The sequence below is a fragment of the Colletotrichum graminicola genome (genome assembly GCF_000149035.1).
Source record: "Colletotrichum graminicola M1.001 genomic scaffold supercont1.13, whole genome shotgun sequence".
NCBI classification, from domain to species: Eukaryota; Fungi; Ascomycota; class Sordariomycetes; order Glomerellales; family Glomerellaceae; genus Colletotrichum; species Colletotrichum graminicola.
In genome coordinates this window covers 957,692-979,652 of record NW_007361017.1, presented here as the reverse complement: position 1 = coordinate 979,652, position 21,961 = coordinate 957,692, and the positions used below count along the sequence as shown (strand labels likewise).

Genomic DNA, 21,961 nt, shown 5'->3' with positions numbered 1-21,961 from the left:
TGGTTCTTCCGGTTTCGATTTATATGGATGCAGCTTTCAGCTGCATGTAGTGCAGGTTTGTTAGCCTAAAATGGTAGTTGATTGAGGAATGAGGTACGAACCTCATCTGTGCGCTACTCTATACAATAAGATAAAAACCACACCTAGCGCGGGTCAAATACATATGGTTAGTCCTCCAGTGGAGTAATGGACAACAGGAAGCTTTGGGCTGATTCTCCGCGATTCGTGTGAGCACACGTAAGGTCTAATGCGGATGTACAATCATGAACCCAATTCTCGATAGTCGAGTGGTTGTGATGCAGAGTCGGGGGTGTGGGGTTGATACAATGTACGTAAGTAGTGAAAAGGTTTCGTACCAGAAACGAATTACGGGTCCAGGGAAAACTGCTCGGAAGATGCCGGAATGGCGGGTGTGTGTGTGTGTGTGTGTGTGTGTTCATGCAGAATCCATGTATTGATCAGTGTCACTCGCTTTCCCATACATTACTTGCTGCACCATCAAAGTCAATATGAAATAGAGTTAAGGGGGGGGGGAGGAAACTTCCAAGCCGTGATGATGAAAGCTACCTGAAAAATCTCCTGTAACCCGCAGTTGCTTGGTTTTCCGTCTCGCCCAGACCCAAAGCCGGACACATGCCTCGGGGACGGCGTTTGTACTAGAACCTCATTATGCCATAGCCGTCCTTTTTCAAAGGGGTCATGCTCACATTTCCCACAAACTCCCACCGATTCCCCTCTAAAACGAATCGGGTGTGTGAACGCCTCCCTCCCGCCTCTAATATCGTGGTATTATCGTATCGGCATTTCCGCCCCCTCCTCCCCCGGAAAGCCGCACTCCTCCCTTGCCTTCAAGGCCCGCGCCGACCGCGCCCGCCCCGAGGGGACGGCAGGACGTTGTCTTCTTCTATCTGATCTCGCTCGAAAACCCCCTTTCCTTTCAGTCGTACGAGTCCCACTGCTGATTCCACGGCTTGTTCGTGCCTTGGAAGTCCATGCCGTGCTTGTAGCCGCCGAGCAGCTCCTCCTGGTCCACGCCACAGTGCGTCTGGCCGTCGCGACCCTCGAACCAGCCCAGCCCGTACGTCTTGCCAAGCTTCTCGAGGTGGCGCACCATACCCGCGTTGCTCAGCTTGGACGTGCCGACGAAGTCGTAAATCATCTTGCTCTGGTGGATGTACGCCAGGTGCGACGCGATGGTGTTGGGCTGCCGCGGCAGGAACGGGTGCCGCCGCCGGAGGAACACAACCGTCGAGACGGCGCCCATGTACAGCAGGATGAAGGTCGCCATCACGTACGAGACCCAGAACGACGCGACCGTCTCCTGGCCCGCGTTGATGTCGTCGGCCTCGCCGGGCTTGCCCGTCCCTGAGGACGTGACCTCGAGGAATTCCGTGCCCACGACTGTTGCCAGACCCGTCAGCAAAACCGTCAAGACCTCGGCCATCATGCTGCCGAAGCCCACCAGGAACATGAGCATGTGTCCGTTGAAAAAGGCCTGGAACGGCATCAGGCCAAACGGCATGGCCGTGTAATCCAGCGTGAGCGTCTTGGATGGCGAGTGCCTCTTGGACAGGATGTAGTAGGGCTCCATCATGCGCATGTCCGTCTCCAGGCCTCCCCAGCCGAGCTTGATAGAAACGGCCAAGGCGGTCACGATCCACGGTGCTTTGGCCGTGATGACGCTGGCGTTGGAGAAGAGGAACACCGGGATGAAGCCCAGGAACAGCAAGATGCCGATGATGAAGGGCAGGAAACCGTGGGGGCGCAGCGAGCGAGGGTGAGGGTTCTGAGACGCGTAATCGTCTTTAAACCTGTCCGTTTCCTGCGAGGATGCCGGATTCTCGTCGTCGGGAGCCAGCGATGCGTTTCGGAGAACGTAGCGGCGGTGCTTGAGCCTGGCATGGATATCGCGGTGGCTCACGACATCCAGATCCGCAAAGTCCACAAGGATGTGGCTGACAACGGCCATCGAGGCGAGGCCTGCGATGCCTTTGACGTCGGCCAGCAGGCCAGACCTCCTCCTCTGGAGGATGTAGATGAGGACGCAGCCAAAGAAGGCGCAGACGCACAGGGTCGAGGAGAGCAGCCTCGCCCACACCGCTTGGAGGCGGATCTCCTTGTCGCCGTTGGGGTGCGCAAGTCGCGTAGCCCGATCGGGATACAGGACAAAGGCGGCGGAGCCAAACGTCGGCACCAACGACACGGCCAGGGAGGTCGCGATGGACGATGCGGCGACGGCAAAGTGCCGCAGCTTGATGGCTCGGATGGGCCGCAGCCAGCTAAAGCACGTGACGTAGTCGACGTTGAGTGATTCGGCCGCGAGTGCGCCGCCCTCTTTCGACAGCTGATAGTACGCCTCGAGGCGCTTGACCTCGAAGTCGGTGACCTGCCACAAGACACCGTAGACGACGGAGAGTATCGTCGGCAGGAACTTGACGGCGAAATACTCGAGCGCCGGGACCTCGGCCGGAGACTGAAACTGGACCAGCGGGTGGGTCCTCGATCTCTGAAAGAGGAACTCTACCATGATGGCCAGAGCGATCGACAAGCTGATAAGCCCGGTCAGGTAGGGCCATCTCATCGGAAAGGGCTTCCAGTTGGGCTGCGGGTAAAACACCTGAGTCTTCTGGCCCTTGTTGGCGGGGAACGTGGCCTGGCGCATGCCATCGCCACCGCCAATGTTCGGCCCCGTCATGACGCTGAGGTCGACCTGGTCGAATAGTCCCGGGGACGGCTGCGGTTGCTCTTCCATGATGACTTCGATGACCTCTCCCCTCTTGTTGGCCTCGTCCTGACCGAGATCCTTGATTGTCGCTCGACGGCCCAGGCTCGGCCTGCCCAAGCTGGGCCTGCGAGTGAAAGATCGCGTGAGGGATCTCTTTGGCGATTCGGGCGAAAAGAGGTCCTCACGCTTGATCGTGGTGTCGGGCTTGAAACCCGCCCCCAAACCGCCGGTGAGGAAACCCCTCGCCTCCTGCTCCTGCAGTTTCTTCACGAAGGCCTCGTCTTGGAAGCCCATAGGTCCAAGGGTGGCGGTCACATCGAATATAGGTTCGTCATCCAGGACCGCGTCGTCTTGCGGCGCTCGACCAATCGCCGCGGCGGAACGCAAAAGAGATAGGTCGTGCCCCTCTTCGGGGATGGGCTTCTCGCCGCGGCGCGAGATGGCGCGGCCAACCTTCCGGCTCGCATGTGAGGACGATCTCGAGGGTGCGCTGGATCTAGGCGACAAGGACTCGTAGCCAGATGCGCCAGAGTACGGGAAGGACGGAGGCCATAAGGAGGCTGTCGCCGGTCTTATGTCGGTGTCGTCTGAATCGTGCAGCGAGGACCGGTGTGAGTAGGACTGTACGGATGCTATGGAATGCCTCGCGCGGACGGGAGGGGCGGTTGTCTCGAAAGTGAAGCTGTCAAGGTCGTTGACCTTGGTCAAGTTGGAGGAGAGGCGATGGTTGAGCCCGGGCTCGCTCGCTTCCGGGGTTCGATAGGACGCGCCAAAATCTCCGTTATACGTCATTGTTTACCTAGCTTTCATGTCGCCAGGACAGAGTTGTCGTTATTTGTCAGTCGTGTTGCTGCTTCCCCGTGGGTTGGGAGTGGGTTCCGGAAGTGTAATGCGATGGGTCACCGAGCCGGTATAAGACTGCCGCCGAAGGCAAGCGAGAGAAGTCCAAAGCAGTAGTAGTAAAAGAGCGAGCAGTGAAGAATAAGGCGGGAGAAGGACAAAATAAAATAGATTAACGAATGAATCAATTCGGTCAAGCGACAGCTGGCGTCTCCGGCGTCTTCCTTGTCGAGCCAGCCAAAAGGAAAATTAGAGGGGGAGAGTGGGAGAAGAGAAGGCCTGGAAGCGAGAGGCTGGACCATGGGACAGCTGAGAAGAAGGAGGTTGTAGGGCTGGCCGCTAGCTGGTGGACGACGTGTCTCGTGTGGGGAGGGAGGTGCAATTGGCGGCGCGTAGGAACGGATATGTCAACGAGAGACTGCTTCCAACATGGGGTTCCCCACTAGCTTATGAGACCTGGCACAAAACACTTTGAACCACTCCGGACGACCCAAATCCGGGACCGCATGCTACAAGTGCCGCGATCCGACGGGGGAGGGTAAGGCTGGGTCAAGGGAAGGACGGCGGACTCGGATGGATGAAGGTGACGGTGACGGAGACGATAACGATGATGCAGGGAACGGTACGGATGTTCACGTAGTAGAGGAGAAACAGCATCTTCTCGGTTCGTCCCTCACCAGCGCCCAACCCACAAAGACGTGACGTGATCCATCACTCCGGACCGTAGATTCAACGTTTCAGATGGTGCCCCCGTCGGAAAGTCCCACATTCAGCCCGTTCTCGCATGATGGCCTTGTCGGATTCCCGTTCCAACGCGAAAAATGCTGTGGGACACGACTCATTGGTTTTCCCACTCCTTTCGGACCACATGTCTCTGCTCGTCCCTGTGCTCCGTCCCCCCCCCCCCTGCCAGGGGAGGAGCGCAACCCATCGGACGGCCAACCACGGACCACAGCTTGATGAGGCTTCTGCTGCAATGTAGGTACGGAGTAATACCTGCAGGGCAATCGATAGTTAGTTGCCGTCGGGTCCGACAAAGACGCTGCGGCTGCAGCCTTTCAACTTTCAAAGGGCGAACGCAAACGCAAACCCCTCTCTTTTGGGCCTTTGGCCGCCCTCCTCTTGCTGCACGTTTTCCTAGTCGCATGCATGTCTGCGCTAGTCACTCTCAGCCCCTCGCGCGCTGAGGCGTCAGGTCACCGGCGCTTAGCAACAGCAACTGCGGAAGCGGCTGGGCCTAGCAAGCAATACGAAGAGGGCGTCTGTCTGTCTGTCTGTCTGTCTGTCTGTCTGTCTGTCTGTCTGTCTGTCTGTCTGTCTGTCTGTCTGTCTGTCTGTCTGTCTGTCTGTCTGTCTGTCTGTCTGTCTGTCTGTCTGTCTGTCTGTCTGTCTGTCTGTCTGTCTGTCTGTCTGTCTGTCTGTCTGTCTGTCTGTCTGTCTGTCTGTCCGTCCGTCGGAGCTCTTCCGCCCCCGACTGGACCGTGTTTCTGGACGGGCGACAGGACACCCTCGCCTTGCTATTGGTCTCGTTGCGACATAAGACATTATCTGGGGGAATGGGGGCCTTTCGTCTGATAATGTACCTGGGGAAGCAAATAGTCCGATGCCATAACGAACTTTTGGGATCGAAACCGTTCATCCCTCGTGTTGCTTAATGCAAGGCTGGCCATCCGAGCCCCGTTCTGGGAAGAAGAGCCTCCGACATGCTTGTCACGTTGCGGTCCTCGTTTCAGAGGGGAGCATCACCGTGCCATCTGGGATTCTGCAGGATCGGTGTCACGGCGTCGACTCCGATCGTCCGAGATTGGTCGTTCCCTTGCCCACCACCAAGGCATTGGGTTTTTGTTCCTTGCTTTCAATGTCATGAAACCCTCCCAAATCCACTGATCGGCTTTTATCTGCGTGCTCGTACCAAAGCCTTCACGGCCCGATGTAGGTAGTGAGAAAGGATGTGTGGGTCGACTCGACGCGGCTTACTCCGGGAGGAACTCGGTACATGGGTCGTCATCTTCCAGACTCCATCAACGAAAGCATTCCAAGCTGGTCGGTTAGCTCAGTTGGTTAGAGCGTGGTACTAATATTCCACCAGGAATGTTGTGTGATGCCAAGGCCGGGAGTTCAAGCCTCCCACTGATCATAACTTTTTATTCGACTACGCACTGCAATCAAATGCACCTTTGCACGTTGGACCCAATATTTGTTTTTCGGGTTTGTTTTTCTTCTTTTTCCCCTCTCCGTTGCGCTGGTCAGATAGATGGATGTGTGTGCACCCTGTCCTTGTATGTATTTTTTTTTAGCAAAATGAAGCTGGTAGGAAGGTAACTGGTGAGTTTTGGCATTGTAGAGAGGTAATTCGACGCGCTCCTTCACTCGTGGTGCATAAGAGTCACCATCTCGAACCCCATAACTTCAAGAACTTGATTTGTTGACAATGTACTGACTTAGACTTCGCGTAACCCGACGGAGCCGGCCACATCTGTTAGATAACCTGTGATGCCTTTCTCCGAGGGCTTGGAGACCTGCATCTAAAGATCGGGGCTCGAAACCACAAATCTTATATATATATATATAACTGCGTAGTTGACTTGTCGACAAGCCTGAGGGGTTCCCAGCTCAGTATCCTTGGGGGGGGGGGCAACGAATGACACCCTGCCTCTCTCGGCTCATAGTGAACGCGAAAAAAAAGGCAGTGACACCTAGTTGCCAGTACCTCAGCTGCTGCATGCGTCTCTAGTTCCTTCAACTGTTGATGACACCGTTCTATATATGAGGCAAGGGACGACCCATACGCGGGAACAATACAGATGCTCATGGACGTTCGATCCCGCACTTTCAAGAAACAAGAGGGCTCCCTCGCCTTGCTGACCATGTGACCTTCCACTACGCCATTAGTTGATCAAGCAGTCAAACCTGCAGCTTGCCCCGAGAACCGAAGCGCGCGCAGTGCCACCATGCCCGCACGGGAGAACCAGCCCAGTTCCTTATCGACAGCATACTGTATATAATCCAACGCAGAGAGGTGAAGAACCGAGCCTCTAGGCTCACGAACCAACTACATCCTACCCGCTTACGTCTTTGCCCGGCAACAAGCCAACACCGGCAGGCACCATAGTCGAACGCGGAGCATAAATCGTGTCTTTGCCGAAACACACCAGGCCGAACCGCTACGCTGCTCCTGTGACGCCCGGACGGTGTCGGATCTCTCTGGCGTCCGTACTTGATGCCTCACTCACTGCCGTGTTTCCGGGCGCGGGGGGGATAGGCCCGCCTTTGCCTTCATCAACGTCCAATGTACCAGTCGATAATCTCTAGGGCCAGGGACCGGTCTTGCCGGTTGCCCGAGGACCTTTGACACCCACTTGGTGGTTCCGGCTTGACCTGGGAACCATCGGAGAAGGGCAGGCGCGGCCGAAGCCACAAAACAGAGTAGGGAAGCGGCAGACCCAATAGGGGCTCAGAAAGGCATGGTTCTTTATTGAAAGGGGGGGTGGGGGGGAGGTCAAGTCCAGAGCATTTTAAAAGTCCAGAGGGACCCAACCCGTCGGGAGTTGACTTATAGCGAACCATTGCCTGGCCACGAAGGACGGCCGGCGGCTCCCGTAGTTGATGGTGGGTTCTTGAAGTCCCCTCGCCGCCTGCCCCCTCCCCCCGGCCGGAATCCCCTTACTCGAGCTTCAACGTCGGCGGAGCACTGTAGTGCGTGCATGGCAGGAACGAGTCTCGGCGTCAGGTTATTTAAGGAACGGCCGGGTGCTTTCGGCATTGAGTGTGACAGGGAGACAGCGTCTCTTTCCGGGATTCACGCGGGTTTATCCTTCATGTACCGGCAATGGGGTTCATAGAACCATCACCATCCCTCGTTACTCTCCCATCAGGGCGCGCGGGGGGGGTTGTCAAGCTCAAAACGAACATTGCGGTACGTTCCATCACGTAGCTAATGCCTAGTGCCACCCTGCCATATATACGAGAGGCATGCTTAGTGGACGTCGTCGTGAAACCCATATCTGACGAGGACCGTATTCGAGCATAAGGTCTTACGAAATCACGCAGTCGTCAGCCAACAGGCCAACGTTGGTCATTTATCCACGCATCAGGCGACAGCCGTCGTTGTTCTTTCCGACACATCTGTATTCTGCGGTATGTATGTATGCTGTGGAAGCACTTCAGCAGCCCACGTGGTAGGTACAAACCCGACAATCTAATCTTCAATGGCCACAAGCCTGTGTTTTCCGTCTATGCATAGTCGCCGCCCCGAGAACTCCTGACATGCTGTGTATCATAAGACAAAAATTATACGATAAAAAGTCATTAAAAATAAACACTCGTCTTAGAGCAGAAACAGTGCGCAGGCTAGGGCCATGCCCAAAACCATACCCGACACAGCTGGCCGTCCCGGTGACGCGCCGGTGACCTTGCCGCAGCACTCACGTGTGTACGTAACGTTGTTCATCTTCGCCTGGACTTCAAACACAGAACCGGGGTAGCCGCCGTAGTTGTAGTAGTCGACGTTCAAAATCTTGGGTGGACGGCCCCAGTCGGCGGTACACTGCTGGGCCCCGACGCCGAGGGAGCCATAGCCGGTGACGTTGTTTGTTACGTTGAGCAGGGAGACGGCAGGGACGAGAATGGAGGCTCCGAAGATGTTGTACTCGGCGTTGAGGTTGTGGTTCAGGAGGTAAAGGCGGTCACGTGCGGCGTCGCCCGGCAGGTCGGGCGGGCGCTGGACGGTGCAGGGGAAAGAGCGGTCCATGGGGTCGAAGGGGGACTCCCACATCTGCGAGAACTCATCGAGCAGCCAGGGAAACTTCTGCTGATCGGCCATGTAGTCGAGGAACATGACAACGCGCTTGCCGCCGAGGATCATCTGGGAGAGGGTCGGCCAGTTCTCCAGGGTCATGGGGAGGTAAGGGGGCTCGTAGGCGTATTGCAGGATGCCCGAGGCCTCTATGAAGGGTGCGTACAGGTCCGGGGTGGAGTAGTTGCCATTGCCAAGCAGGATGGTCACGACGTCGTATGGGTGAGAGGCGACCCATTCACGAACGGTGGTGAGCCAGTCGGTGATGGGACCGGCTGTGGTATGTTAGTTGCGGCTCTGCAGACACGCCCGGAGAGAAGCTTACCATCGAGTATGTCACAAGAAGAGTGGCAGAAGTGCGGCACAGTGCCGTTGGTGGGCCACTGGATCTGGGCCTGGAGAAAGCGGACACCGTCGTTGAGCTGGGTGGTGACGTCGAGGGCCTGGTTGGAGGCCGAGTTTCCGGGGCGCACGAAGGGGGAGTTGTGGCACCCGACCTCGGTGATGTTGCTGTACTTGCGTTCGCAGAACTCGACGTAGTTGTTGCACGGCTGAGTGTTGGTCGGACCGGCCGGAGCAGTGGTGGTCTGGGTCGAGTTTCCGGTCATGGTAGAGGTGACGACCGAAGTCTGGCCCGAGATGATGACGACGGACTGGCCGACGGAGTTGGTTGTGGTGTGGGTGACGTTGCCGGTGACCGTCATGGTCCCGGTCATGGTGGAGAGGTCACCATTTCCGAGAGTGATCTGGGACGTGTAGGTCGCATAGGGCCCCGTCGGCGTTCTAGGCTGGGTGACGGGAATCGTCTTGGTACCTGTCAAGAAGGTCACGTCTTCGGTGTTGGAGAGAGTGACTTGACTTGTGCTGAGATCCTGAGCTCTGGCTGGAGCTACGAGGAGGGACAGCAGCCCGAGGGTCAAGACGAAGAGACGTCGTGTCATGTTGGGCGGAGCAGCCTCTCGCGAGGACTCGTGTGTCTGCGTACGAGTTTTGTAGATGTCTCGGTCGACCACAACGAAAGGGCTACTACCTGGGACAAGTTCGAGGGTGGTGAGGAGGTACCGGATCGGGAGAGTTTGTATTCAGAGCAGTCGTTGGGATGGCAGCGGGACGCAGAGGCCACTAGGTGCTACTCAGGGGAGAATTGGGTTGGAAGCCAAAATGCAAGAAAAAAGCAGTCATCGGACGATGGACGGCGAACGACGACGTTGGGACTGAGCCGGAAAGGTTCGATGACGATCTCCAAGCACTATCCCTACCGTCAATTACCAAAAAGCACGCTAGAGAGGGACGGAGGGGAGGAAGGGTGAAGCAAGAGAGGGATAGTGTAGAGAGAGAGAAAGAGAAAGTGCTGGAAGTTTGGTGATGGGCGACAGAGACGGTCATTTGCATGCATTTCACATGAGAAAATGTCGGTTCAGGGAAGGAACAGCCAGCCAGCCAGGCTACCTACCTACCTACCTACCTACCCGAACTTCAACCATCAGTCAGTCCATGGCTGTGCCAACGTGCGCGCCTAGCAGCAATAGCAAAAGTAATGCGAGAGCTCAAGCGAAAGTTGCTCTTTGCTCCCCCCGTTGAGCCTATGACATAATTTTTGTGTCGTGGTCTGGGCGCTTTGGTCTTTTCTGGGGTGGCCAGAAGCTTTCTCCTTCTCTCTTTACTACTAGGTAGAAGTGGGTGGTCCGGACCCCGAGACAGCACTACCGGTACGCAACCGCAGGAAACAAGATCAAGTCACACACCCCTGGATCGGTTCCATTATGGAGGGTCAAGACGATCCACCTCGGTGGAAGATGCTGCAAGGATCGCTGGGGATTTGCCGGGACCCTGCTGCTGGCATCGGCAGCTCCAGCTGGACAGGGTCGCGGTCGCGTATTGCATCTCACAAAGGGAGGGAGTATCGGTACAGTATTGCGTGAAGAGGAATGAGCATGGCCAATAGCAACAGCATGCTACACTACATCAACAACAAACATGGGCACTGCCAACACCAACACCAACACCAACACACGATCGGATGAGGGGGGCAGTGCCCGCGTTTCTGCTGCTTCTGAGGCAAAGAACAGGGGCCCGATACGGGCAGACTTCCCTAGCGATCGGCGGCACAGGAAGCCGGCGCGGCGTGGTGGACGCGTGTGCAGGACATGCCCTGTCTCGGGTTCGGGGCTTCCTGGAAACCAACCAAAGGCTGGGCAGTGGAAGTAATCGTACATGGCAGCCGGCGAGCCGAAAAGGAAACGAACGCCCTAAACCGGCATTTCGGAAACCCAGAATGATGTACAATGCAGGCATGACGGGAGAGGGGGGGGAAACAGAGGGTTTAAGGCACAGCATCTGGCTGGCTATCCTTATTTCGTTTGTTTCAACAGAGATATCGGGTTGTTTTTCTAATTTAGGGGCATCAAGACCAGCTATTACTGGCTTGAGTCCCTGGGTTGCTCTCCCAACAGAGCCCGAGCAAAAGAGGACCGGGAGTTTGACCAAGTATACGCGCGCGTGTGTGCATATGAACCGTTTGTATCCGTATACTACAGGACTACGGAGTATTCGCAGAGGAACGATACCGCCAACTTGCAGACCGGGGCCAGAAACAGGAGTCAGCAGCTCTTGTCCACCCTTTGGGATTGCAAGGCCAGTTAGCCCCTTACTACCACCTAGTAACAGCCGCCGACCACCACCATGATGATCCCATTTTCAGCTGTGAAGGGGTGTCTGCTTACTGATCGGCCACTCAACCGAGACCGAATGGCACGATAGTCGGTAGGCTAGACCCCTCTTTGGAGGCGGTGCAGTGCGGTGCGGTGCTATGCTGTGCTGTGCTGTGCTGTATTGTACGGGTACGGATACTGTACTCCTTATAACGGCCAACAGGCAGCAACGGTAGCGGCCTCGTATAGACACTTCCTCGGGCCCCGGAGACAGGGCCGTCTCCGCTACTTTGAGCCCCGCGGAGAGATAGCGCAGCAAAGCCTATGCAGTAGGTGGTGAAATCCAACGGTCCAATGTGGACTGGCCAGCACAGCAATCCCGTCCCACCTGTCTGTACCGGCACATCTGTTCTGGTGGTTCATTCCATTTGCCTATTATGTACGGAGTACCGAGTAGTTTATCCAACTCGTTTTCCCTCCTTTTCTCGCCTTGTGTTGTGCTTGGGGGGGTGCCGTGTCGATGGAGGGTCCAAGTGGGCCAAAAACAAGGTCAAATGTCCCATTGGCCCCACACGGCTCGCAGCCAAGACCCACTAGCCGTGGCGCCGCTAATGTGCCCAAGACACCCACTGCCTATGATGTGACCGGGAAACAGGAGACAGAAGGGGGGGGTAGGAGGAGAGAGAAAAGACAGGAAGAATAAGAAGCATTGGAAAGGAAAAAGAAAAAAAAAACCACTGGTTGACCTGCATTGCTACGACGTCATTCTCCCTGTTGGGAGTTGTCAGTGACCCTCCTGCCTGTACACAAACACACTTGGTTACCCACGTTGGGATTATTTTCTATCAATCTTTTTTCATAATTTTTTCTTCTTTTTTTTCAATTCTTCTCCCAGTTGAACCCTGCTGGGCTACCCGACGACTTGTCCTGCCCTCATGTTTACTAACCGGGGGGATCCATTGAAACAGCCGTCCCGTTCCCGTTCTGACCTGGCCTGCTGCTCTGGTGATTTCCGTGGTTTTATACACGCTCTGGATTCAAACTCCCACAATTCCATACCGGGCTCTTGGTAATTTCTTCTAGGTTCGAAGCAACCTACATGCCCATCGTCATTGTCATTGACCTTTCGGAGGAGTAAGATCGGCCCGAGACACCTCCTTGACTCTGAAGTGCTGGCAACCCACCTCCCCCAAGCCGTTGCATCATCCACTACTCTTTTCTCCATTCGTCTCACCTTTGGCGACGAGAACCGCGCGGAGAGAGAGGGATACGTATACTGCGTCATATCATTTCTCACCTATTGTACAAGTCGTTGGTAGATATCTGGGGACCGAACCACGGCCGGTGCTCCGTACACTCCATCTTCCCCGGACCTAGACCTTGGTCCCACGTCCAGCTGCCTCTCTTCACGACGGCCTCACTCGCTACCCCTTTCCCGTCTTGAGATTCCCAACCCACCATGGCAAAAGCCCGCCGGAACAGCGCCATCGCGGCCGCTGCCTGCTACTTCATCGCCATCATCTTCCTCATCCTCATCATCATCGGCAACACCTCCATCAAGCCCGTTCTGACCGACATTTACTTCTTCAAGCTCGACGTCAGCGACATCATCCCCCTCTCCTCCTCCAACGCCGCCCTCCTCAACTCCGTCGCTCGGAGTCTGGGCCTCCACGACTTTTACCAGGTCGGCCTGTGGAACTTCTGCGAGGGATACGACGATGAGTGAGTGCCAACCGCGAACCACCTTCCGTCCCCTTACACCGCGCATGCTGATATTGACGGATTCGCAGGGGCGTCACCTTCTGCTCTACCCCCCAGCGCATGTGGTGGTTCAACCCCATCGAGATCCTGACCAACGAGCTGCTCGCCGGCGCCACCATCGCCCTGCCCTCCCAGGTCACCACCATCCTCAACATCCTCCGCATCGGCCAGCAGGTCATGTTCGGCTTCTTCATTGCCGGCATCTCCCTCGCCGCCGCCCTCCTCATCGCGACCCCTCTCGTCATGCGCACGCGCTGGTGGAGCCTGCCCGTCGCCATCTTCGCCTGCATCACCGGCACTCTCGTCACAGTCGCCTCCATCATTGGCACCGTCATGAGCGTCGGCGCCCGCATCGCCCTCACCCAGCAGCAGGAGCTCAACATCAAGGCCGTCCTGGGCGTGCGCATGTTCGTCTTCATGTGGCTCGCCAGCGCCCTCGTCACCGTCGCCGCCATCATTCACATGGCCATGGGCTGCTGCTGCTCGCCGCGCAAGGAGAGAGAGGCGGCTGCTGCGGCGGCGGCGGCGGCGAACAACGGTACGCCCGAGAAGACGACCCACACGACAGAGACGGGCGAGAAGCCATCGAAGCTAGCGGCGTTTATGAGAAAGCGCAGCCCGAGGGCGTCGACGTCGTGAGTTGTATGTTGTCTGAGTAGGCTTTTCAGGCACGACGTGTACGATGATTACTCTCGTAGAGAGAACACCGGCCCGGACCGGTCGATATAGGTCGCTGATCCGAAAGCCGGTGCAGAGACAGAGGGAGGAACGAGAACGAGTGGATATTGGTAAATATCCCGGGAGCTGCTCGTTGCCGGCATGGACAAACAATTGAAATTGAGCAATGGACAAACAGTTGAAAACGAGCAATGGCGTTGGTGGTTTGCGGCACGTTGGGACGGCCATGACATTAGACTTTCTGACAGATTAAGTAGTAGAGACGAACACACGTGCATATAGACAGGCAGTACTCGGTACATAATCATCACCAAAACCCTCCTCTGATGCAACCAGACTGCCGACTCGCAACAATCCATCGGGCGTCCGTCCATCGGCCGTGATTGAGACAAAAAAAACAGTTCGGCTCTTCACCTCGCATATGTGTACAATGAAACCGCATCGCGGTCGAAGCGCGACTGACTGATTGGGTGTACACCACGCAACGTGGGCTGACTGTACCGTACCGTCACTGGGGGGACCCCTACAAAAACTATATACCTCGGCTCGTCTGACCTCATCGGCCGGAGCTCATCCCCAGCTCCCACATCTCCCTCCCCCCCTTTTTTCCCCAGATCGCCGACCACTTCCTGCCCTCGTGCATCGCAACGACTTATTCTGTATGTGCAAAAGGCAATCCCGAAGAAGGGCCAGACAACCCAGCACTCAACTTCAAGCACCGTACGGGAACATACAAACGCACACACACACACACACACATTCTCCCCTCCCCCCTCGCAGCCATGGACGTCGCATCGCTCTTCAACGTCAAGGTTAAACCTCACTCGCCCACCATCCCCTCCGTCACCACCGTAGAACTCGCGCGCTGACCCGGACCCCCCCCCTCCCCGGCAGGACAAGAACGTGCTCGTGACGGGCGGGCGCCAAGGGCGTCGGCTACATGATCTCGGAGGGCTACGTCGCCAACGGCGCGACGGTGTACGTCTCGTCCCGCGACGCCGCCGCTGACTAAGACCTTATGGTGACGCGCATAGTACGAACTTAACATAGATCCTGTCCGACATCATACACAGCTAAGTAAGTTCGAAATCATTTAGGGAGTCCCACTCAAAACGACAGTTCAGAACGATGACATCGAGATTGTCGACCTCCAGAAGCTCGACGACTGCCGCCGGCTCGTCGACGAGCTCGCCGCCCGCACGGCCGGCCGCCTCCACGTCCTCGTCAACAACTCGGGCGCCACCTGGGGCGAGCCCTTCGACACCTACCCGGACGCCGCCTGGACCAAGCTCCTCACCCTCAACCTCCAACGCGTCTTCACCCTGACCCAGCTCGCGACGCCGCTGCTGGAGGCTGCGGCGGCGGCGGCGTCGTCGTCGTCGTCGTCAGCCACCGAGGGAGGAGGAGGAGGAGGAGGAGGAAGGGAGTCCTTCGCCGACCCGAGCCGCGTCATCAACATCGGCAGCGTTGACGGCCTGCGCGTGCCGCTCATGAGCAGCTACGCCTACAGCGCCAGCAAGGCGGGGCTGCACCACCTGTCGCGGGCGCTGGCGCGCGAGCTGGGGCCCCGCGGCATCACGAGCAACGCGCTCGCGTGCGGGCCCTTTGAGAGCAAGATGATGCGCGCCACGCTCGACTCGATGCGCGACGTCATCGAGAGCGAGGTCCCCCTGCGGCGTATCGGCACCCCCCAGGACGTCGCCGGCGCGTGCCTGTTCCTCAGCGGGCGCGCCGGCGCCTTCGTCACCGGGGCGACCATCACCGTCGACGGAGGCATGGTTCTGGCGTCCAAGCTGTAGGCTGAACAGGTGCGCCGCGGGGGGGGATGGACGAAGAGAGAGAGAGAGAGAGAGAGAGAGAGAGAGAGAGAGAGAGAGAGAGAGAGAGAGAGAGAGAGAGAGAGAGAGAGAGAGAGAGGTCGCAGTGCTCTGTTGGCGGTACTGCTTGTGGATGGTGGGGGAGGAAGAGAGAGAGAGAGAGAGGGGGGGAAAAGAAAAAGTCCTGGAATGACTGGATCACAATATCACGACGGAGACGTGGCAAGAACAGAGTGAATGCAGTAAAAAAACACCACAAGACTGGAGTATATATCTTTTTTCAAGAGTAAAAACCAAAACAGTTTCGGCAGGACGGTTCGCGCGCGCCGAGGTGGTATTCGTACATGAAAAGAAAAAAGAACTGGTGAGCGAAGATCCGACCGGATATGCCTGGTTTGTGGTCCCGAGTCGTCCTCCCCCGTATATTCCCAACGCCTCTTTGACTCCTCGTGTATGTTATCATGAAATATCCCGCGTTCAAAGTCAGACATGAGATGTTCCCTTTCCAAAGCCCGCAATGCAATAATGCCCCCTTTCCCATGATGCGCCACCGCGAGATTCGTCATTGTAAGGAGAGAGAGAGAGAGAGAGAGAAGAATAAGGAAAAAAATGAAGATGAAAAAAAAAGAGGGGGGAAAAGATGATAAAAAGGCCGAAACCGTCTCCAATGTCTATCCCCATTTTTTCGCTTGAACCCTCGAGAGGAATGCAAAACCGATTAGAGACTTGTAACGTCGATTCAACACTGTGGCGGAGCGGTGAAGAATGTCGGATGATGGAAATGGCAACAACGAGCGGCAATGGAAGACTTTGGGTCGGTCGTCGACCCTCGTGGACTTGTCTTCTTCCCCGGCTCCCCGGAAAGCGTCGCGCGAGGTCGCCGTGCGCGCAGCCTCGGGCTTCTCGGGCCCGCGCTGTTTCAGCGGCTCCTCTCGTCCGATGGTTCGGCAATGTCTAGCGGAACGGTCTAAGCACCCCCTTGCCCCCCCCCCCTCGCTACATCCCCCAAAGGGTTTTCGTGAAAAACAAAAACCTGTTTCGCGGGGCTGAGGGGCCTATCGCAGACTGCAGCTGGCGAACGACGACGATTGGTGGGAGGGCCGCGCGCCTTCTATGACAGGCCGCAGGACTCAAAGTCGCGCATCATGACGGCCATTTGAGCGCGTTTCGCGGCCTCGGCGACGAGGGTGAAGTCGCGGAGGAATGCCTCGGTCGACGGGGCGGCCTGGCCGGTGGCCTGGGGCGGCGGGACCATCTGGTTCGTGGACATGTGCGAGGAGGACGACGATACCGAGGACGTGGAGTCCTGGCGCTTGGGAGACTGGATCGGTGCGTTCATGGTGATGATGGTTGACGATGATGTTTTATACGTATTGTGTTTGGTTGGTGGCGGTATGATGGGTTTCCCTTGATGGCAAAGAGGGACGAGGAGCAAAGGGCGGAAGGGTTTGGCTAAATGGTAGGTCCGGGGGAAAGAAAAATGGTGGTATTATAGTCCCCAGATCTTCGAGTCCGGGGCGGCGTCGATCTTGTCTTTATGTGAGACCCAAAGTACAGGTACCTGAACCGAGGTGATGTCAAGCGTGGGGGAGGGGGAGGTGGACAGATCAGGAACCGGAAGACGAGAATGAAGCGTCCGAAGTAGAGGGAGCGTGCGGACGATGCTACCTTCTTTTAACACAATGGATATCGACGTCTGGCCTGGGTTTTGTGCAGAGAGGAGAGACGGACGGAATGGCCGTGAGGCGTGGGTGGATGCGTTTAAAGTGATCGTGGGACGACCCCTGGGTCCTGGTTCGGTGACAGGCTAGCTTGCGGGACGAACTTGTCTTGCTTGTACCAATATTGGATTGCAATATTGGAATCTCGGCGCGATTTGCGCAGGACCAACCCTGGCGAGTCGTGGGGGCAGGTAACAGCAGCAGCAGCAGCAGCAGCAGCAGCAGCAACAACAACAACAACAACTAACAGCGGTGCCTGTGGGATAGGTTGGGGACGTCGACAAGGGTCAGAAGCGAGAGGCGGATGGCCGAGCGAGGTAGGTCAAGTCGTTTTCTGGTCCTGGAGGAGGGATGCGAGAGAGCAAGCAAGCAGCAGCAGGAGAGTGAGACAAGTAAGGGGGTGGGATCGACTAGACCACACTGAGGCGCGGAGGGATGTTGCGACTCTTATGCGTGGGATGGCTCGACAGAGGAGGGCCAGGTTACAAGCGTGTGCCGGACCTTTTTCTCTTTTTTTTCTTCTTTCTTTCTTCTTTTTCACTTCTGTCTCCCTCTTCCAGAAATTTGGGCGTCGGTAGTCGATGCGGGTTGGCCCAAATCGACTAGGCTGCGGGAAAATGGATTGGGGGGGGGGAGGGTGGGTAGCAAGCAGCTTTTTCTTGCTCGAGTGTGGGATTCTGGGCCGAAAGAAGGCTGGGATGTTTGGCCAGCTCGCGGGGGATTGTGTGTGTGGTGTGTGGTGTGGGTGTGGAAGAAGAGTGATGATGTGATGGGCTTGGCTCTTGATTGGGTTTGGCTGGTTGCAGACTGTCCGGTTGACTTAACTTTGATCCAAAGGAAGGAAAAGCTCGAGGTAGGTGTGTGTGTGTGTGTGTGTGTGGGTGGTGGGTTGAGAGAGAAAGAGAGAGAGAGAGAGTGTGTGTGTGTATGTGGGATGAGTGTGGGAGGAATCGATAAAAACAAGAGAGTTGGGGGTGGTGGGAGAGACGAGGATAAGAATAAAGAAGCTAGATTGTGTGTATGTGTGTGTGTGTATCGTACCCGTCACCGACGCAAGATCGAGATGGATGCTCGGGTTGGTGGTTATTTACTTTTTGGTCAGAGTACGGATACGGAGAGTAGACGCGGTTGTCAAGAATCCATCCTATCTCCAGTCTTTTTTTATTTATTTATTTATTTATTCATGTTTCCTGTTCATCCCCTTCTCCAGGCAAGGAGAGAGCAGAAATCGACGAGGGAAAAGGATAGAGAAAAAAAACCCAAGATAAAAAGAGGGACGATACACGTCTTTGCACGTTATTTCCCACCATCAGACCATCCATGATGCTCAATGCCCCTAGACCCGACCAACTCTTGGAGCCGCGATAATAGGTCCGAAGACGGGGGTGGGGGACCCGAGCTTGGTATGATGACGCCGAACCGCCGCCCCACTCTTCATGGGTCGATTCTCTACCTATCTCTGTCTCTATCTCTCTCACTCTCTCTCTTGCTGTGGCCAGTCTCCGTTTCCCTCTCGTGTGCCGTACTTACATCACGGGAGGAAACTACCCATGTTCCCCCCTCATCGTACCTCGAGGGGACAATCGGCCAAGCATGACCAAAACGGCCAGAAACGACGACCTCCCTCCCCCCTACCAAGTATCAGAACTCAGTACTTGTTCCCCATCCGGAGAGTGGAAAGGACGGTGAAAAGGGGTTTACAACTCGTCCCGCGACTCAGCCAGAGCCCACAGTGGCCTCCTCAGGGTCTTTGCGGATCCTCGGCTCGGGCGAACGCAACGCCCACCACAGCTCTCGTCCGTCTTCCCACCGGCGAGCGTTTCGCTGTGTGTGGGGAAGGGCGGCATGTCATACACTAGGTATCCGTACACGGTTAAACTAATCGTGCGTGACGTATGTACCGGTACCTGCTTTTCTCTCTCTTGTGCCACTCTCTGTCTTCTTGCGCCTGCCCGCTAGCATCTGGGCCATTTCTCCGCATTGTACTGGATCGCATCAAACCTGTCCCTGCTGCCCACCGGGGCCCAGGATCCATCCTGGCGGCAGAAGAATGGGAGCCAATGCACCGAAGCCGCTGCCTAGGTCGTTCTAGGTATTGCGGCCTGCCTGGGACGAGGGGAGAGGGAACAGCCCCGACGATGACATGCTCCTGCTCCACTTTGCAGTCCAAAATTTCACGACGCCACGCCCATGTAGTGTACTTGTTCTCATCCATGATGTTGGGCTGTCTGGTCCTGCCTTGTTGCGGAATGTCTCTTCTCTTCTCTGTGAGTCGACGGATCAGCAGAAAAGAGCGCTCCGGTGCGGTGCTCATCCTTTCGCCGTAACCGTAACGGGGGAGGGGGAAGGAGGGGGGACCGATGGCCTCGATCAACAGTTGTCCCGGAAAGTACGGAGTAGGTTTCCGTCACAGTCTATAAACGATGTGCACATGCAGTCGTCAAATATGGGTGAGACCGGCAGCGCCTCTAGAGTCAGTGACTTTGCGGCTACTGCTACTGCTGTTGCTGCTTCTGTTGCCGCTGCTGTTGCTGTTGCTGTTGCTGCTCGGGCGCGTCGTGCGTCCGTGTCGGTGCTGGCTGAACTCTATCTTGAATGGGGGGAATTGCGGGGGAGGGAACGTAGAATTCACAAGCCCCGAAATTTCCATTAGGCAAAGGAGGGGAATTCGCATGGAGACGAGAACTTAAAAAAGTTGGCTCAAGTTCCCGTTTGCTTGTGATAACGCCCCCTTCTCTCCCTTCCCTTTCCTCTCCCCTTTTTCTTTACTGTTGCTGGGCGGGCTCCTGGAGGCTGAAGCCATCACCTCGCCTGCCTCGCGCGACGTTGACACAGCGAGGTACTCGATACTCGATTCTTGGTACTCGATACCTGGTGCCTGTGCTGTTTGGCCTCCCACCCCGCGGTACCCGTGACCATGTACCTAGGTAGTGCATTACATACTATGTAGTACCTAAGGGTTAAACTGGGCCCAGCTGGGGAAACTGGGAAAGAGCTAGCCGTCGCCTACCAAGTACTTAGGTACCTAGGTACCTCGGTACGCTATCCGTACCGTACCGTACTGGCATGAAGAGACAGAGTGCTTTATGCGTGTGTGCTGTGAACTTGTGACAGAGAGGGACCATGATCCAACGCTAGCAACGTGACGAGAATGTGGGGGCCGGCTGCGGTGGAGACACGTAAAGAAGAGCCGAGCGACTGGTGACGGAACACCCGTTTTTTCCTTCCTTTTCTTCCCCACGCATGCGCTTCTGAGCTTGACCCTCGCCTCGCTTCGCCTTGCCTTGCCTCGTCTTGTTTCGCTCCTACTACGTAGTAGCTCGTCCCTTCGTCTCTCTAATGCGGAAAATATCGGGATTGACATCTGGCAGACGCCCACTTTGCCTTCTGGGGTTTCCCCATGGCCGCCCCCCAAAGGCTCCACGCGTGGGCACGCCCAGTCAGCCAACCGCAGAGCTTTTCCGTCCCTCGGAATACCTTCGGCATGAGGATGCTCCGAGGCACGGCGGCTGGGCGGGTAGTAGCGTACACTAGAACGATGCTTATGTACCGATAATAGAACCACTTTCTTCTGATCCAGCGGCGAGAATCGCGCAATCCCCATGCGACGCCGAGACGTACACGTGTGGATTTTCTTCTTCTTGTCCTTCTCCATCTTCTTTTTCTTCTTCATGCCTTGTTGCCTTTTAATTTATTATCAATTTTTTTTTATATTTTTTTTTCATTATCTCTCCTTCCCCTGGTCCAATCATCGCTGACCCTTATGATCCCGCTGCATTCGGAATTGGTCCTTCCAGCATGCAGCCAGAGTAGCAGCCTAGTTGGATTGTCCGCATTCTGGCCGTTTCTCCCACTGTCCCGCCAGACTGCCCAGGACGATGTGGCCGACCAAACTGGGTCCGGAGGATGATACTGCGTTGGTCGAATGGGCTGGGCTGCTAGACTCTGGCAGCACCAAAGGGAGGCATGACAACCTCGGAATGCCGTTAGCACCCTGGTGTCCGAGTCAACATGCCGAAATCACCAAGTCGAACTGGGTACCGAAAGACGGTCTCTCCTCACTGGACACGGGTGTGGATAAGGGTTTTGATGGACTCGATCCATGGCGCCATGCCTGGCATCGGCCGTGTTTGTCGCAGGCGCATATTCTTGCATCATCTGCACGAGTCGCGGCAGGAAATCTAGCCCCCTGCCCTCCCCTCCCCTCACCCCAATCGACTGCGTGTGCCTGCCGCTACAACATAGTGTTAATAGTCTGCCTGTTTGTGCTGTCACGGTATCTGTTGTTATGGTAAAGAATTGTATCCCGCATCTGTCGATGCGCCCGGCTTGGCCCTGCGGCCGTGTCAGCTTTTCTCCTGCATCTACTCGAGCGTCATCGGAACGCCCGTCCGGTGACAGAGGCTCGATAACGAGCAGTCGCCTGCGAGGAATTTTATCTGACCCAAGGCGGCGCCGGTGAGGGATCGGTTCAATTCACCTCGTGACTCTCGGAAGCACCGTCGGCCGTCAGATTGATTGATTGATGTGTAGAGGGGCCCCCGCCGGCGAGACCCATCCGCTTGAATTTCGCCGTGATTCGCCGTGATTGATACGGAGCCACTTACCGACGGGGGCCAACCTCTGCCACTGGGCTTCACCGACCGGGGTGTGCCGACCTCACCTCGGGAGCCGCTTGGGTTGAGTCGCGTTGCTCTCCGACCCGATGAGAAGTGTCGCACACATCCCATAAGACCTATTCCAGCCTAGCTCGCTCCCTCTCTGCCCGAAACACTCACCTGAAGCTGTATCGGCAGCGTAAAAAAAACAAAAAAAGGAAGGGGGGGGGGGGGGGGGGGTCCGAAGAATAGAGTTCGATCGTCCGGTTACAAATTTGTGTGGAAAGCACATCATCGCCGAAAAACTCGCTGCCGTTAACATTTCCATAACTTTATGGCATCTCCCGGTACAGCGCATCAAGTAACCCGAACTCT

General features: G+C 56.4%; 6 protein-coding genes and 1 non-coding gene across 7 annotated transcripts; 3 read left to right on the top strand and 4 right to left on the bottom strand.

Moving 5' to 3' along the window:
* Positions 1–937: 937 nt before the first annotated feature.
* GLRG_04341 (uncharacterized protein) lies at positions 938–3,517 on the bottom strand (the record flags this gene model as incomplete). The annotated part of the gene is made up of 1 exon (XM_008095026.1): positions 938–3,517. One exon carries the CDS (start codon positions 3,515–3,517, stop codon positions 938–940), a length of 2,580 nt encoding a protein of 859 aa, XP_008093217.1.
* Positions 3,518–5,607: 2,090 nt separating this feature from the next.
* GLRG_13106 lies at positions 5,608–5,702 on the top strand. The gene has a single exon. It is a non-coding gene; the product is annotated as a tRNA-Ile (tRNA).
* A 2,190-nt stretch (positions 5,703–7,892) lies between these two features.
* Positions 7,893–9,301, bottom strand: GLRG_04340 (tat pathway signal sequence; the record flags this gene model as incomplete). The annotated part of the gene is made up of 2 exons (XM_008095025.1): positions 7,893–8,635; positions 8,686–9,301. The coding sequence occupies 2 exons, from the start codon at positions 9,299–9,301 to the stop codon at positions 7,893–7,895; spliced, it is 1,359 nt and encodes a 452-aa protein (XP_008093216.1).
* Positions 9,302–12,470: 3,169 nt separating this feature from the next.
* On the top strand, positions 12,471–13,411 carry GLRG_04339 (SUR7 protein; the record flags this gene model as incomplete). The annotated part of the gene is made up of 2 exons (XM_008095024.1): positions 12,471–12,733; positions 12,802–13,411. The coding sequence occupies 2 exons, from the start codon at positions 12,471–12,473 to the stop codon at positions 13,409–13,411; spliced, it is 873 nt and encodes a 290-aa protein (XP_008093215.1).
* Positions 13,412–14,232: 821 nt separating this feature from the next.
* GLRG_04338 (short chain dehydrogenase/reductase family protein) lies at positions 14,233–15,249 on the top strand (the record flags this gene model as incomplete). Its single annotated transcript, XM_008095023.1, has 3 exons — positions 14,233–14,301; positions 14,379–14,426; positions 14,575–15,249. 3 exons carry the CDS (start codon positions 14,233–14,235, stop codon positions 15,247–15,249), a joined length of 792 nt encoding a protein of 263 aa, XP_008093214.1.
* A 1,129-nt stretch (positions 15,250–16,378) lies between these two features.
* GLRG_04337 (uncharacterized protein) lies at positions 16,379–16,606 on the bottom strand (the record flags this gene model as incomplete). Its single annotated transcript, XM_008095022.1, has 1 exon — positions 16,379–16,606. The coding sequence occupies one exon, from the start codon at positions 16,604–16,606 to the stop codon at positions 16,379–16,381; it is 228 nt and encodes a 75-aa protein (XP_008093213.1).
* A 920-nt stretch (positions 16,607–17,526) lies between these two features.
* Positions 17,527–17,727, bottom strand: GLRG_04336 (uncharacterized protein; the record flags this gene model as incomplete). The annotated part of the gene is made up of 1 exon (XM_008095021.1): positions 17,527–17,727. A coding segment is annotated over one exon (201 nt), but the record flags the coding sequence as incomplete, so codon positions are not given.
* Between the last annotated feature and the right edge of the window lie 4,234 nt (positions 17,728–21,961).